General features: G+C 42.6%; 1 protein-coding gene across 2 annotated transcripts in view; it reads right to left on the reverse strand.

Moving 5' to 3' along the window:
- Positions 1-16,330, reverse strand: part of DGCR2 (DiGeorge syndrome critical region gene 2) — a 44,026-nt gene that overhangs the window by 14,861 nt on the left and 12,835 nt on the right. For both annotated transcript variants that reach the window (XM_068654416.1, XM_068654415.1), the window contains exon 2: positions 9,481-9,603. In XM_068654416.1, coding sequence (XP_068510517.1) covers positions 9,481-9,603 — 123 coding nt within the window. The remainder of the gene's footprint in view (positions 1-9,480; positions 9,604-16,330) is intronic.

Here is a 16,330-nt window from a genome sequence, read left to right on the forward strand (position 1 = left end):
AGATTTTCAACAACTGCAGTTGTGCACAGAACCTGATACTTGTCATTTCAGTTGCTGCAGCAAATGCATCATTCCCAGTGCATTTTGTCTGTTCTTGTTTACAGAACTACCCACTCTCCAGCTGCTCAGTTTCTCAGTTGTGTGTTCAAAGATATAAGACAACTTCTCCAATATGTTTTCCAATGCATTCTCTGAGATCTAGGGCAAAATCAAAACCAGGAAAGAAAGTCCATCCTTGGCCAGAAGAATCGGGCTTTTCATTCCTTCTCAGGCTTTCTAAAGGAAACGTTTGCTCATTATTTTTGAAACAAAAAACATACACACCCTAATCCGGGTGTCGGGGCTTCTGAATGGATGCATGAGACAAGTGGATTCAAGAGGTTATGAAAACACAATGCAGAATGTAATCCACAAAAGGGGCACAGGTTAGGTGCAGACACTGCCAGCAAAACTAGAAGCAGTAAGGCTAGAAGGATAGTGGGCAGAAACCCTTGAGAAAGGCAGATGAATACCAGAGTTCCATCTGGAAACAAGGAATTAACCTAAAAACAGAAAAAAAGAACCCAACAATGCAAGCATTAGAAATACCTACTTGTATGTCATGTAATACCACCAGCTGGTATTTGAGCTAATAGACTTGCACAGCACAAAGAGCTACATAGACATATATTTCTGTATATAAAAAAAATCAGCTTATTTCCCTTTAAAGCTGATTAGCTCTATTTACACTAGCTAAACCAAATACACCAGCCACGGTCCAAAATAGAGAGCAGCTACATAGACTTCTTCAACAGCTTTAATTACATCTGTTTGAAATATATTCAAAATGATGTGAATCCAGCTTTCTCCACTAACTTGAAAAAAATCAAGACATCCAGAGCAATTTCGTGATCATTTAAACCCTCAGCTGGAGGCTGCCTGGGGTGTTACCTGGGGGAAAGGCCTCCAGAAGACCCTCCATCAAACAAGTTGCTCCTTGGGACCAACTGCACCAATGACCAAAACCAAAAAATCTCAAGAAGGAGCCTAGGAACAGCAGAGTAGCTCTGCATTCAAGTGGCTCTAGCATACAGTTTGCCCCAAGTTAATGGAATGAGCAAGGATATTTAATTACCAGGTCACCCTAGGAATTACGTGCCTATAGAGATCACCCATTAAAAACTGGCTCTGTGTGATACACTCACATGGCCTCACAGGAACGAGGCAGTAATTCCAATATTCCAAATTAGAATGCGCTACGTATCACAGGAAAGAAGGTAGTGCCAAGAAATTCAGTGAGCGTACATTTCAAAGGACACAAAATGGTAAAATAATTTGACAATGAAGATCATGGATTATTTTCATTCCTTTAAAGGCCAAACTATTTTTAGTTTTAGAATTTGCCTGCAGTTAATCCTAATGTTGCGGTAGCATTATTTACACTATGATCATCAGAGTGATACTAATACATTAAAAAAGCAAATCTTTAATTAGTGTTATTTTTTAAAGTCTTAATATCATTAATGTAGAATACTTTATCAGAGATGAACTGAGTTCAGCACCGGGAAGCCCTATTTTCCCATGGCATTAAATGGTAACATCTAAAGAGAAAGAACCAGTTGGAACCAAACAGAAGAAGAATTAGTTCCCTTGGAGAAGTGAGAGCAGATGCAGCACCATATGGCTGACCCTCCACGGCTAAACAGAACGCCCACGAGTACTTAACAATTTAACTCCCCTGGGAATAAAAGAGAAGTTCGCGGGTTTTAATACGCAAGGGTTAAGAACGGGTTACTCACGCTAACATCAAATTGACAGAATTTATACCAAATGCTTTGAGAAAAAGCTACACGGATCGCACAGAGGCAGCTTGCCCAGTCACCACCCAAAGCAGGACATCCCCTCCTTCCTTCCCCGGCGTCAGCAGCCCTGCCACCAAAACACGCAGGACTCGAGAGGCAAAAAGCAGCCACCGCGAGTTCTCCTTCGAGCCCAATGCTGTCAGTCACTTAATAAATCGGAGCTCTTCAAATAGAAAATTGCTTCTATTTGACCTGAATTTTCTGTCTTTGAGAAAAGCAAAGATGACAAGTTTTTCCAGGGCAATAAAGAAAGAGCATGCTAACGAGCCTGTAAATTACTCGACTGTCATGAAAAGCAGTCGCAGATTCTAGTGGCAAAGGTGTAATTGGGCTGGTTTTCTATTGTGCCATTTCAATACTCTGCAGAAGAATTTTCTTTGTATGCTGCTGTTCTGCTTTATTAACAATATTTATATCTTTAAATACAAATTAATAGTGCCATGGACTGAGCTTTAGGATAACAACTTGAGCCAGAAGACCAAAACCTACGTTTCAGTATTTCAAAAAGGCAAAACAATGATTCTTAGTGCCTACGTGCACATTTAATACTCTGAAAGCTATCCAGTTGGGGAAGATGAGCTATTTCCCACATCCTTTATTTTCTAGATCCTACCACCACAAGAAATAACAGCAACAGCAGCATTCTTACTAGCCAAGACAAACAGCTTTAAATTTTCTTTGGTCCCATACAATTATGCTAGAAATGTGATTTGCTTGTTAGTTGGTGGGCAAAGGGGAAAAACAGGTTCAAGGGAAGATTCATGGGGTGCAATTTCTCTTTTCCCCTTGTAAACTGTAGCACGCCTGACAGGAACATCCTCCAAACTGCTTCCAAATGGATCAAGTCATGATTAGCATTCATGCAGCTCCTTCCAATTTACAAACAGTTGCTAATTCACTCTAGCATGTTTACAGACTGAGTAATAGTAGCACACATCAGGAAAGTCACCCAACACGTCTGATGACATGACTCTCTTCAGTTGTTTAAAACTTCAAGCTACCAATTTAGAATGAGAGTTTGCCAGGCTGGATGGCTCCTACTGCATCTTATACGGGTAATCTTTTTCAGGTCTGAGTCAATACTATTCGAAAATTTTTCAGAACAGAAGTGAAGAGTCTGGAAGGGGAAGATGTTTTGCTTCCACTTCTGACTACCTTTTAGTTGAACAAGCGTTGTCACTGCTGATGGTAAAACACAGCCCTGACAGCTCACAGGAAGTTTTCTTGTGCGCACAAGTTTTACTGCTCCTCATGGAGAGAGTGGGAAAAATTGAAGGGGACAAATGCTGTCAGGTTTAGGTCAGAAACAGATAAAACAAAATAATTTGCCCATTATTCATAGAAGCTGGAGATAATTCAGTTAAATTACCCACAGTCTTTACCATACATCCACGGAGACCGCTCTGCAGCATTACCCACAGGATCTCCTGTCAGTGCTTTGCCCGTGGTGCCTCGTTTGCAGAAGGAAGCACGCAAGCAGCACAGAAAGCTCCTTTTCCGTACCCCTCGGTGCCTCCATCACTCAGGCCACGTGAAAGGAAGCGAAAAGCCGAGTGGTGCAAATGGCACGGGAGCCGAGGAGCTGAGAGCACACAAAAGCGAGAGCTGGCACCAGCTGAGACAGGAGCAGGCTCGACCATGGGCGTGCTGAGCCGCGCTGCATGGGGGAACAAACATGACACCGAGTGGGAAACTGCTCCGAGGGGCTGCAGGAGAAGCTGCAATCTGCCACACGGACCAGTCTGCTTTGCATCGAAGAAACGGGCAGACGGCACAGGCTGCCTGTCAGCGGCTTCAAGAGGCGCTTGCAGGGTCAGGACTCACACAGGGGGCGAACGCTGGGATTTGGGGAGTTGAACGAGTTCCCAGAGTTACCGTGCCACAGCAAACAAGTCACTCAAGCCAAACACTTTGCAGGAATGGATGCAGTGTGAAGACTGTCTGGTTTGTGGAAGTGCTAAGCTATGACACCTGCAATTAAATTCAACAGGAGCACTTGAAGCACAGGACATGCTACCTGGCACCGAGCACTCAGGAAGTCAGGCTCCTGACATCTCATTTGGGACACTCCAAACACTTGGCCTCAAATCTTTGCATTTCCATCATAAATGGGGAACCCTCCCACATCTCTCCATTCAAATCATGTCCAAAAGAGATTGTTTATGAGGCTACCAGGTCTTGTGATACCTTATTTGTTCTAAGATTTGAGTTACTCCTGTTTAAACACAGACTCTCAAAACGTACATATGAATGCTGCCTTGTCCCCTAAGCCTCAAATTTTCTGTCTAGCGTATTACCCACTAAACCTTCAGAAAGCTTTTAATTTAATCTGGTAATTTGAGAGGTGATAGAGTTTCTGGATTAAATCCAACTTCATGTCTAAAGATTTGGAAATATAGTTCAGGCGTCTCCAGGGAGGGGCGATTGTTGTCAGGTCTGGCAGCTCCACGCTTTGCATTACCCCTTGTGTGAGGCTGGGAAATCGATGCTAACCAAGACCAGCATCCTGCTGAGCTGAGCACCAGTCAAACAAACAGATCGCCTGGCAGTGAGGAGCTCAGCACGTAAACACCTCAAAGCAGGGTAAAAACAATGCATCTCCTTGGAGTTTGGTAAGGGTTCAGAAGAGATGTGTGCTTGATCAGAGGCGTTTTACCATTTAGTTTTAAAAAATGGAAAAAAGGAGACGTACTAAAAAGTACACAAAGGTCAACAGTTTAAAGACTGCAAATCTCTGTACGTAGTAGTTCATAAAGTATGCACAAACAGTCAAATTAAAGGAAATGCAAGACTAATCAACGGAAATGCTTATCCCAACATATCATTAGGCAAGGAAGAATAGGGTTGAAACCATTTTGAAAGGAATATCTAGCTTCCTGTCACACAAGGCAAAATGACAATTAGGTGATAGTGGAAGATGAACACATTATATCAACCACCTACGCTGGAGCCATCTGCGTTCCTCTAAAACTTTTGGTTGTAGATACTGCCCAGAACTGGAAGAAACTTGTCCTCATCCAGCCTAGAAGCTCTTGAGGGTAAAGTAAAAGAAAATGGTAAATAGGAAGAACAAGAGAGAGGGTGAAGTAGGCGTATGGCTGGGAAGTGATAGTTCAGTCACTTCACACCACTCACAAAACACCCTTGGCAAAATGAAACAGAAAGCGGGTAATGATCACTGCCAGAGTGTGCCACAGCTGCTGCTTCTTCAGTTACTGGCCATACCTTCAGCTGGCTCCACAAAGGGGACTTTCCAGATCCAAAAACGATACAGCATGCAAGCACTAGCACAACCAACCTCCAAATCAACACATTCTTCCTAGTAGGGTGTCTGTAGAAGTCCTTCAGAGAACAGTATGAAAGATGACATTGCTTTACAGTTAAATTTCCTAAAAAGATTGGTTCTGTATGAAATCAGGCTCCCGGTCTCAACCCCAAAACATGTAATATCTTACTGGTGAACATGGGACTGCAGAGCAGCTGCTCGTGCTACTTCCTCTAGCAACTACTGCCCCAGCCCCGCAGCCTGTCCAGATGGGTTTGTAGCATCAGGCTCTGGGGAAAAGAAGAATTCAGCTCATTGAAACTTTGCTGCATTTGGGCCCCTGACTAAGCAGGTCCAGAAAACAGCACCAAGAAATACCTAATAAAGGAAGAATATGGCATGGGGCAAGGCTTTGTGCTACAGAGCTAGCTGAAAGGAAAAGCCTAAGGACAGCTGACAGCACAGTCTTATCACTTATTCCTGGGAACAGTTCTATTTAAAAATATGAAGGAAATGGAACAATCACCAATATAATTGCAAGATAAAAAATTGCTGTGGATGGGATTTGCGAAAAGCACGAGAATTTATGACATCAATTCTCTGTTCATACGCAACAGATACAAGCACCTAGCCTGTAGTATAAAATAAAGCAGGTGAACAGCCAGAGCTACACTAAACCCTGCTCTACTTGGGCTGCTGACAGTGAGTTTTGTTTAACCAGAAAGCCTACAGAGAGGGCAGGATATTTAGAGAAGTTGGTCTGATATTTTGGCAGAAACAAAACTGGAAATCCAATGAGCAGTAAAAAGGCAAACTGCAGAGCCCTTCCTTCCTGTGGGTTCAAACATGAACTCCTGTAAAGGTAGAAGTTATGTTATTACTTCAATTTCTTGTGTAGAACGGTAAAGAGGAAATGAGTAGGAATAATAAATCCCTATTTGTAAGAAATGCCTGTTTCTACCATTTCACAGAATATACCACCTTGGGATACATTATTTTTAGGAACAATTACAGTTGATATGGAACAGTACACAGATTTCATGAGTCTCCACTGCTCAAGTAGAATAGAGTTACAGACACATGCAGCATAAATCCTCCCAACAATTTTTAGTACACTAACAAGAGCGAGCAGGAAAAAGTTTTAGTCTACCAGACAGATGAATTGAGGGTAATCACTGATGTAGATTCCACTAACAATTACATGCCTCTTGGGAAGGGCAGGGGGGACAGCACTTTACTCTTTGTAAGTTTGGAACTGAAAGGAATTCTGTGTTTAAAGGAAAAGGTTCATTCTGAAAAGAGACTATAAGAACAGCTATGGTAACAGTCTTTTGTAAATATGTATATTTTGTATACACGTGGTCTGACAAAAATATGTATTTGACACGCTTATTCAGACTGGCAATGAATGAATGCCTCACCTAATTGTGTTCTGAAAAAGATGCTAAAAGAAATGATCCTAATAGGAAAGTATTAGGTTTTGGGGGGTGTTTCTTGTACTTTGGACAACACAATCACCAAACAATTTTATTACTAAATGATCCTCGACAGGAGTTAGTTCAATAGGAGGTTTGTTATTAACACAAATGAAATCAGGCTGAAAAAAAGGTGAACAGTGCCAAAGAACTTACAATGGCTTTGTATTAAGTCTTTGCAAACAGCAAAATGACAAAGCAGTCATTGAAACACACCTTCATCAACACCACAAAAACCTATTTCACCATCACTGATGTTTTCTGACTTGCTTATGTTACAGGGTGCCAATAGTAGCTCAAAGGCCGAAAAGTACAGGCTGCACAAGCAGACTCATAGCCCTTCCTTGCAAGCTTTCTCTTAATGCTTCAGAGAGACTTCATCCCTTGTAATTTGAAGATATTTTAATGATCCAAGTTTCACAAGTCCAGGTGGCTTCACTAGCTAGCTCTTTTAGTGTTGTCTGCCTTTACTGAAATTAAGGACCTTAATTACAAAGTATTTAAAATTTAGCTGAATCATCTTACAATTACTCATCTAAATCTGAAGGTATTTTCTAAATTTAAAGCTGCATCACTTCTTGTTAATTCAGTGGCCAAAGAAGAAAGTTATCACTCTCGATTATGACCGTGTGCTACTATTATTAGTTGCCTTAGTTCCCTAGTCCATGTCTCAGCAGTCAGCCGGTCCTATGACTGCTCCCAGATTTAATACTTTCCCCAGCATTAGAAAACCATGCTCTTCCAAACTTACCATGGCCTCAGCAGAATGACTTTTATTCATGCCATGCCTATTCATACTCCAAGACACCATTCATACGCACACCAGCAGACCAACTCGTCCTTATTCTTGGCAGTTCTGAATAAGGCATACCCTTCAACGCCCATTTCAGGTCACAATGCTATCCCACCAAATTTTCGTTACAGGTATAATAGAGTTTTATGTCCTACACCAGAAGTTCTCGTTCCTCTGGTTTGCTGGCTACACTCCTTGCATTACTGTGCAAATATCTCAGTCCTTGCCACACCCAGCTTTCTGGCTCTTTTAGCTCTGTACAGCCTTTTCACCAATTACTTATCCGATTAATGTTCTCATCAAGTGGAGCACTTTCCTTCTCTATGCTATCCATCACTTCCCCCTCTAATATTCTCTGTTGTTCTGTTGTTCTCCTCTGCCCATATACAGACATGGGGATGAATCAAGGCTCTCCCACATACTTTTAATTCCTTGAAGTTCTCCTCATCGTGTCAGGCCAGGCAGTCCAATGAGACCTACACCCTGAATGCAGGTGCAGAGCCTATCTAATGAGAAATGTTACATTTATAAACATCCTTCTCCTAGCCATATAACAAATATTCTTCAGAAATCCAGTCACTGAGTCGTCATCATCATCCTATTGCATCCTTCATGCAACACTTTAAGATTGCTGACAGGCATTATAGGTAAGAAGATAAAAACCTCGTTTTGCACTAATACGATATTTCAATATCCCCACAAGTCAAGCCTTTGGGGCATTTTGAATAAATCCAAATATTAACGTGACTGTTTTTACCCACCTATTCACTTTCGTTAACCTCCAGAACTTTACTAGATCCCTCTAGTTCTTCACATTTGGTCAAAACTAGCTCAAAAGGAAGAATAACAGCACAACTATAAAAGCAACTTTAAGGACATCCGCATCCCTAATAACAACTTTAAACAGAAGCTACATCAATGACATGGCTTAATTTTTGGTGTCAGAAGAAACTACCAACAGATTTTTGCCCACCTTTCGAACTGCAAATATACAGTCACAGAAACTACCCAAAAGCCTCCTAAAAAGAGCACCAAACACATTCTTTCACTTGTCTGTGTGCAGCACAGTGGGGAGAGGGTTAACTAAAGCAGTTTCAAAGTCTGAGTGTTAGATTTACTTTACCATCTCCATTTAAAAATATATTTAGAACAACTTGTTCCTGTAAAATACTGATGCTACTATTTTGTAGCATCTCTAAAATAGCTTAAAACTCAGAATGATGACAGACTTAACGCTGTGATGACAACGCTGCGAAGTTCACATGATTTTCTACAAAGCAAATTACGTGGCTCAATGGCAAAGAGCTTCTTAAAACAGTTTTTGGGCACAGCTTAGTCATGCCGTAGAGATATGAGTTTTGAACTACACTATAGTTAAATTCTAACTCGTGCTTTCAGATTCTTGCTGCATTGTTGTTAGAAGAAAATACGGGTCCCTTGTCTTTTAAGGTACACAGAAGAATTGCACTGACCAGGCTGTCAAGAACACAAATGTGAATGCTCAAATTGTGATTGTGTTCACAATAAATAAATAAATAAGACAACTCAGCATCCAGCAGCTTTAGCAGAGAACCACTGCTGGTAGGTAATAGGCCCCCGAAAACATACATGAGCTTGTGAAGAGTAAATACACCAGCTTGCTTGGCAGATCAAAGTTCTCCACGTAAGCACATGCAGCATAATCAGAACAGGTAGCAATAAACCAAGCTCTCTACCTAGTCCAGCAGTGTCACCCAGCACAGTTTGAGTGATACACTCATACAACTAAAACTGTAATTCAGAATTTAACCTCAGGCCTATGTGTCATTTTGACTTAATTGCAACACGATTTTTCCCTGCCATGAAAGTCTCTTAGACGACAAACTCTCCTCACCTCCAGCATACCTACTCAGGCTGTTACATTGAAGTGCAACTCTGACAGCTGAAAAAATATTCATAGCATTAGCCCCACAAAATGAAAAAGTTTATTAATAAAGGGGTACGGTTCTATGGAACAGTTTCTACTTTCAAATAAAAATAAACAAATGATTTTAGGAAAAAAAAAAGGAGTTAAAGTATTGATGAAAAACAAGGAGACTTTGGGATAAGTGGTCTTCTTAGCATTACCTGGACAGTCAACTTCATCACTCTCGTCCTCACAGGTGGGCCATCCATCACACTGCCAATTTGAAGGGATGCACTGGATGGTACCACTCCGACACGCAAACTGCCCTGGGGTGCAGCGGAGCTCTAGGAAAGAAGAAAGTTGTGTTATTTATTCCTCTGAGTCCAAATACATATAACGTAATGGACAAAAGCTCTGGATAACTCAGCCTGCTAAAAACTGTTGAGCTTCAGATCACTTCCATATTTCAAACTGGACGTTTACAGGCTTTAACAGACAAGAGGGCCTGCGTACAGCATTTGTGAAAGAAGTCTATCAGACGTCCGTAGTAAAAACTTCCTCGTAAAAACACCACGCAAGATCTAGCTGGCAGATTTTTGGTTCATGCAGTCATACGCACTTTAGTTCAGCTTTCTCTATGGCAAATAGTGTTCTGATCTGACCATGGCAGACTCTGCTCCTACATTATCGTCATCTAGAAAGAATAAGGAAATCATTTAGCAGTAGGTTTCCCACTTACGAAATACTAACAGGAATACAAGTTGATAATGTGAGAACAAAACTGTTTCTCAGATTTCTAAATTGGATTTTCAAAACCAATTCCCAAAAAGTGACACCATAGTTTCTCTTAAGTCTGCTCCTTTCACATATCTGAAAATAAGTTGGTATCTTTAAGAGAAGAAGAGGAAGGGAAACCCATGTTTGCACAATGTTCCCAAGCCCAGGTCTAGCTGGAGAAGCTGCAAGCTCAGGAACCCAGTAGCAGCCATCACCACAGTGCTCCCCTTTTACTTCTTGCCATGCACTTCAGACAACTTGCTCACTTGCCTAAGAAGTAAAGTTTAACAACAACATGCTCTGGTAGCTTTTACATGCTGGATTATGCAATGAATTCAGAATGCAATTTCCACTGCAAGCAGTAGGTACGCCAGGCCCCACCCAGACTTGCACAACTGTCCAGCCCAACTTCGAGCCAGTTCACGTAACTATTTGTGAAACAATTTCCATATTGATGGACCTGTTTTCACTTTCTAGCTCACACTCTTTTGTAGAATTCCTATGTATCAGCAAATCCTTTAAAAGAAACTGCCAGTATCTGCAAACTTGTAGTGCCTGCTGCTACAGCACTACTACCTACCTGCCATCACCACACTGTCAGTCCTAATTAGCATTATAAAAAGTACAATTTTTGTCAATGCTTTTAAAGGTATCAATTCCATCCATCAAATGCCAGAAAGTAATAATTCCGCTTAATTTTGTGTTCCTCACTATATTTTGCAGGGAAAATCTGTCTATACAAGGGATGAACAACTCCAAGCTTGTTTGCAGACGGCAGGTCTGCGAGTGATGAGCATCGATGCATTCACCTTCACACCAGACCATCACCGTGCAGCTTTCCTCATGACAGTGGTTCTCAATATTGCACTGCTTTGGGTAACGGCAGTTCGGCTATGCCTCGAGAACTAGCACCTCTTATTAAAAATAAAAATCAAACAAGGGTTTAGAAAGTAATGCACACTCAGCCCTGACTTTGAAAGAATGAAGCAGGTCGCTGTTTTTATTGATGGGGGAAAGGAAGCTCTAAGGAATTTACAATATAGATGCCCGTTCTCTCATCCACAGTTCACAGCTTAAGAGAAGAAGCTCTATTGCAATTGCCACCTTCCCAAAACGCACGTCTAAACTAAATCAAGGCAGAGGTTACGTTTAAATTTCTGGACAACACAGCCATGCAAAATAAGATAAGCGATCACCCACTGTCAACCAGAGCCATACCCACATACCTAATAATTAGTACAGGATATTGTTTGATAGGCTTATTGTTTGATCGTAGACTCAAACCCACTTCTTTTGAAGACACACAGATATTAAAACAGCATTTAACAGCGCCTGTTTCTCTCCAAATCCCAGAGCTGCTCTGCTAGCAGAATGGAAGCGGACACATGCTCCTCGTACACCACCTACTCGGAGCAAACACCCCGGTCACCAAAGCACAAGGAGCTCACGCAGACCTGCCTGACTGCTCCCGGCAGCAGCACGCGACAGCAGGACGAGGAGCGCTCTGACCCAGTTAGAGTTTTATTCGATCCAAACCACTGACAGCAAAGAGCACAGTGGAAATATTACAAACAGGGAAACAAAAATAAAAAAATAAAACCAAGAAACCGCCACCACCCCACACACCTCGTAGCTTAGGTCACACATGATGACTTTTTTCCCCTGAACAAAACCTGAAGAAGTTTATTCAGCCCAAAGAAGTGAAGAAAGTTTGTGATTATGGGGATAAAGGGTTAAGCTTCACTTGTCCAATGTAGCAAGAAAAAAAAGATAAAGATAAAGCTACAAAAAAATACAACTGAAGTTGAAAATTAAACTCAAATTTCAAGTTCACAGGAAAGCATCAACTCAATAAATCATCGCAGCCTGTTTTACCACGGTTTGCACAGCATCAGCATGAAGCATAAAGTTTCTTAAGAAGTTCAGCCACTGCTTTTCCGAGTACTGAATTTACCCCGGAGCCTCTGGAAGATGTTTTCAACACGAGAGGCTGCTTTCAGCCCAGCTACAGGTTTCCATTACACCTTCCTCCAACAATGGCAAAACGCAATTCAATACTTCAAATGAACCCTTTCAACCTGCTTGTCGCCCGCTTTCAATGGAAGTCGCACTCAGCTGAGAAGAAAGCTGCTCTGCAGCCCTACCTTTCACAGACAGCACCCAGGAAAGCACGTGGGAAATCCTGTGAAGTGTCCTTCGTGTCTCTCTTCAGTTCCATATGCACTATTTCAGGTACTATTACATACAACAGGTTCAAATAAGCAAACAGCCCCATCCCCACATTTCTGTCATTAAAACCTGCCAGTTACATGCCATAACGTGGCTGCTCCCTGCATTACAGGCAATCCCCTATGAAGAAGGTGTATACACGAGGGGACACAAAACACATTCATTTAAACACGGCTCGGATTAACCAGCAGGGCACTTGGTCCCGAGGGAAAGCACACCACGGCAGGTTCACTCGTTATTTCACAGCAAGGAGCAGCAGCTGCTGGGCGATTCTGCTGCAGGGAGAACAGTGACACTAAAGGGCATGGTTGCAAAACCCAGTCTCCAGATGCCAAAAACACCACCAGTAATGCTTCCTGAGCTACCCGAGCCCTGAGCCCACATCTCCCTGCATGACCGAACTGCTTTATTCATTGTGCAGCGTCTGGAAGAGCTTCAGCTTAATTGTTCTGCCTCTGGTTGCTGCCCATCGTGTTTTAGCATGAAAGACAAACAACACGCAGCCACCTGAGGAAACCTGCCCACCTCTCCCACCTGGACTCCCCAGAGGGGGCTGTGCTCAGCTGGGACATCCCTGGTGACCTGCTTCTGTGCCAGCTCTGGTGGTAACTTGCAGCAAGAGGATGAGGAAGAAAAGCATCTCAAACTACCAGCTCCTCTCCTCTCCCGCTGCTCCACAACAGCAGCAAAGCAGCACTGCACACACCTATTTGCTGCCAGCTGTTAAAGCAGAAAGATTTTTGGTACTGTTAGGAAATATGAAATGCAGTAAGTTTGGCACCTGTTGCAGCACAGGTACAAACACATCACGCAGTGGTCAACAACTGGCCACAAGTCAAAAACTGGAAACACAGCCACCTCCTGTACTCACATAGGACACGGAGAGTTAAATCAGCAGAATCAGGATCCACATAGGAGCTTCTAGTGTAAAAGGGTACTTTTTCTTGTAAGAATCAAACAGTCTTTTCTCTGGTGCAGCACAAAATTTAGTATACAAGTCTCACTTTGGAGCAAATGTATCTATTCGTTGGGATGAAGGGAAGCAAGCAAACAATGGAAACAGCAACAGTTGTAGCTCTTTACAGGGCATAAATTTACAAACCATTACAAAGTTCAAGGGTGCGAGAATGTGAAAACACTTCAAGCAGCAAGGTGTTGTTATAAGTCGTCTTCAATTTGCCATCTCAAAGCACTTCTAGAATGTTAACCCTCAATCTTGCCAGCTACTGCATCCTTCTGTCAGTGCCTAAAATGAAGCGCAGGAAAATGGCACAGCTGGCCAAAGGCTGCCTCCGAAGAGACGAGCCTGAGAGCAGGGTTCAGCTCTCCTGGATGCAGCTTCCGTGCTCTCCCTCCAACACCCCGCACCTTGCCGGCCCACCAGCACGCTCCTACCTGAACTCATGTTTTCCTTTCAGAAGCATCATCCACTAACATACAGTCTCCAGCCACCTGTTCTCTCTAGCAGCACCTAAGAGCTACAAATTGGCCAACAGGAGCAAGAAACAAAGAACACCTTAGCTTTATAAAAAGAGAAAAAGAAAAATCAGTCAGACTTTGTATCAGTTCTACAAGCTTACCATTTAGCACGATATTAAGCTTACTGTCATGCAAAGGCCAAAAAAACAATATCGATTTCATGGGACGCATCATTAGGTAACATCATCTACCCTCGGGAGTCACTCACCTGAAAGCAGCTTTGCCAAAGCTAGCGGCAGATTTGTAGTTTGAAATTTAAAACAAAACTTACAACGCAGTTGGAAACTTAATCAAACACCAGAAATTCCAAGCGAGATTGTAAATACATTTAAACAGTGCCATATAAACAAGTCTCCGTCTCATTTAGCTGCCAAGTATTTTTTTCTAAGTTAGGCACTAACAAAATCAACAAGATATTTGACTAAAATAAGAATCCAGGCTTTATAGGGGGAAAAAAGTTTTCAAAGTGGTTGCTCACACTGCCACAGAAAGCTTTTGTTCCATTTTCACAATGCCATGTCTAACGCCAGATGTTTCACTGCACCCATCACGTAGTTCAACACAGGGTTCAATGAGCTTCCTCCCCCCTGCTTTTACGGCACACTAATTTCCAGATTTTCTGCTAAGTGCTCAAAATGGTCATTTACACATTATCTTCAACCAGGAAGACCGCGTGACAGATGGATAAAACAGCCACCCGCACGTTTTAACTTCCAGCACAGTTTTGCAGGTTTCATAAAACAAACACCTTGTCTCCATTATAAAACGATGCAGGAAGCCCTCCTAGGTTTAATCATCTCATTTAATCTTTCTGAATAATTGAGGACGCTTCCCTTCTGGGGCCTGTACACGTGCAAGTCGCGGCGCAGTGATCCTGCAGCAGATGCACACGTGTGTTGGTAAGCGTGCTGCACTGGGTGCTACACTAACTGCAACCTCTATTTCTTAGATATTTCATTATATTTCATTTCAAGCCTTTCAGAGCTGAGTTTGGACAAGGACAACACTTATTTTCTTCGAAACTGGAACTAATTTCCTGCTTATCTTTCCCCGTTTTCATGCAAAGGGCACAGGGATGCCCTCAAAAGAAATGTTATAATCGAAAGCAAGGCTGAGAGGATCCATATCCAGTACCTGTGACCAGTTCTCAGCACAGTAAATCTCATTTGGAGCTTCCAATATCAAATCAAGACGGTAACAGCCACAAGAAACAAAGTGTTGATTCAATACAAGTCCACCTTGCTAGTGCAGTTTTCTGAATTAATTTGATGAGCTCGCTTTGAAAGAGCAAGCTTCTGACCAAGTCAGACGTCTGCCCACGTTAACATAAAGCCAGACCAGCTATGGGTAGCTCCCCTGCAACCAGAAAAAAATAACAACAAAACATGTGCTCCAACAAATGCAGCAGAAATGCAGTGTCCAGCTCTAGCATCAGTTACCGTGGGGGTGTGTGCCCACCAAGCTCGTACACTCCAGTTACTTAGCTCCTGCAGAAGCCTCCTTCTGATCACACTTGGATTGCAGGTGCTTTTTTGGCAGCAGCAGAACTACTTTCAGCCCCGTGCTAGCAGAGGCTGCCCTGCAAACAGGGCCGGGACCCTCACCAGACTGAGGGAAGAAAAGCTTTCACCACCGAGCAGAATCGCAGCTCTGCCCCACCACGAGCTGCACCAGGGCACGGCGCGGAGATACCAGAACAGCAGAGGTGGCAGGACATCTCTGCGAGGGGCAAAGCCCACCAAGCTCGGAAAACTCCTGCCAAGTGACACAAGCCAGCTACCCACGGACCTTTCTGGTCTACAGGCACTATTTACCCATCAAAACACTTCTGAGAAAACAAGCTAGGGTGACAGAGCGTTCAATACTGTCTTACAGGTTTATTTAGTCTGCCTCAATTGAAGACCAAGACATAAAAGGAACTCAGCCCAGTGAAATTCTACATCCAATAAAAGTGCCAGAGGCTCCGTCTCAGGTGTATATACAATAAACATCTCCCATAAAGCACTATGTGAGCACATCAAGGTTCTCAAAATCCACATTTCAACCTTATATTTCCAAACCCCTGATGTTTACCATCTCCAAGACCCAGAGAAAAAACAGAACACTTGAAAGCAGAATCTCCCAAGCCAGAAAGGTATCACTGACACGTGGCCCTTACTTTTGGGCCACACACTGCTAACCCCGGTACATAAACCAGCAGTGTCAGTTCACAATTTAAGAAGTCAATATGTGCACGAAGCACACAGCTGGGGAGCTACAGCTCTGAACCAAAGCCTATAAAATACAAGCCCCACTTCAGGAGAGAGCTTTGATACAGAGATTAAATTCAGGGACTGCAGTCACTGACGATGGAGGTCTGGTTCTTCTAGTCGCAATGACTTAATTTCTCTTTATTAAAAAGATTCATCAGTCGGTAAAGTCTGATACATTAAGATCCTCTTGGTAGCTAACATTACTGATGTGTGTTAGCTTTTAGTGTTTACACAGCTAGCCCTGATTTGAATCTATTTCAGTTTTTAAGACAAGTAAGTGGCACTTTTCATCTCCTATGTTAATTATTTGTTCTTGTCTACTGAGCTTCATTTG

The sequence above is a fragment of the Anas acuta genome, chromosome 17 (assembly GCF_963932015.1).
Source record: "Anas acuta chromosome 17, bAnaAcu1.1, whole genome shotgun sequence".
Classification (NCBI taxonomy): Eukaryota; Metazoa; Chordata; class Aves; order Anseriformes; family Anatidae; genus Anas; species Anas acuta.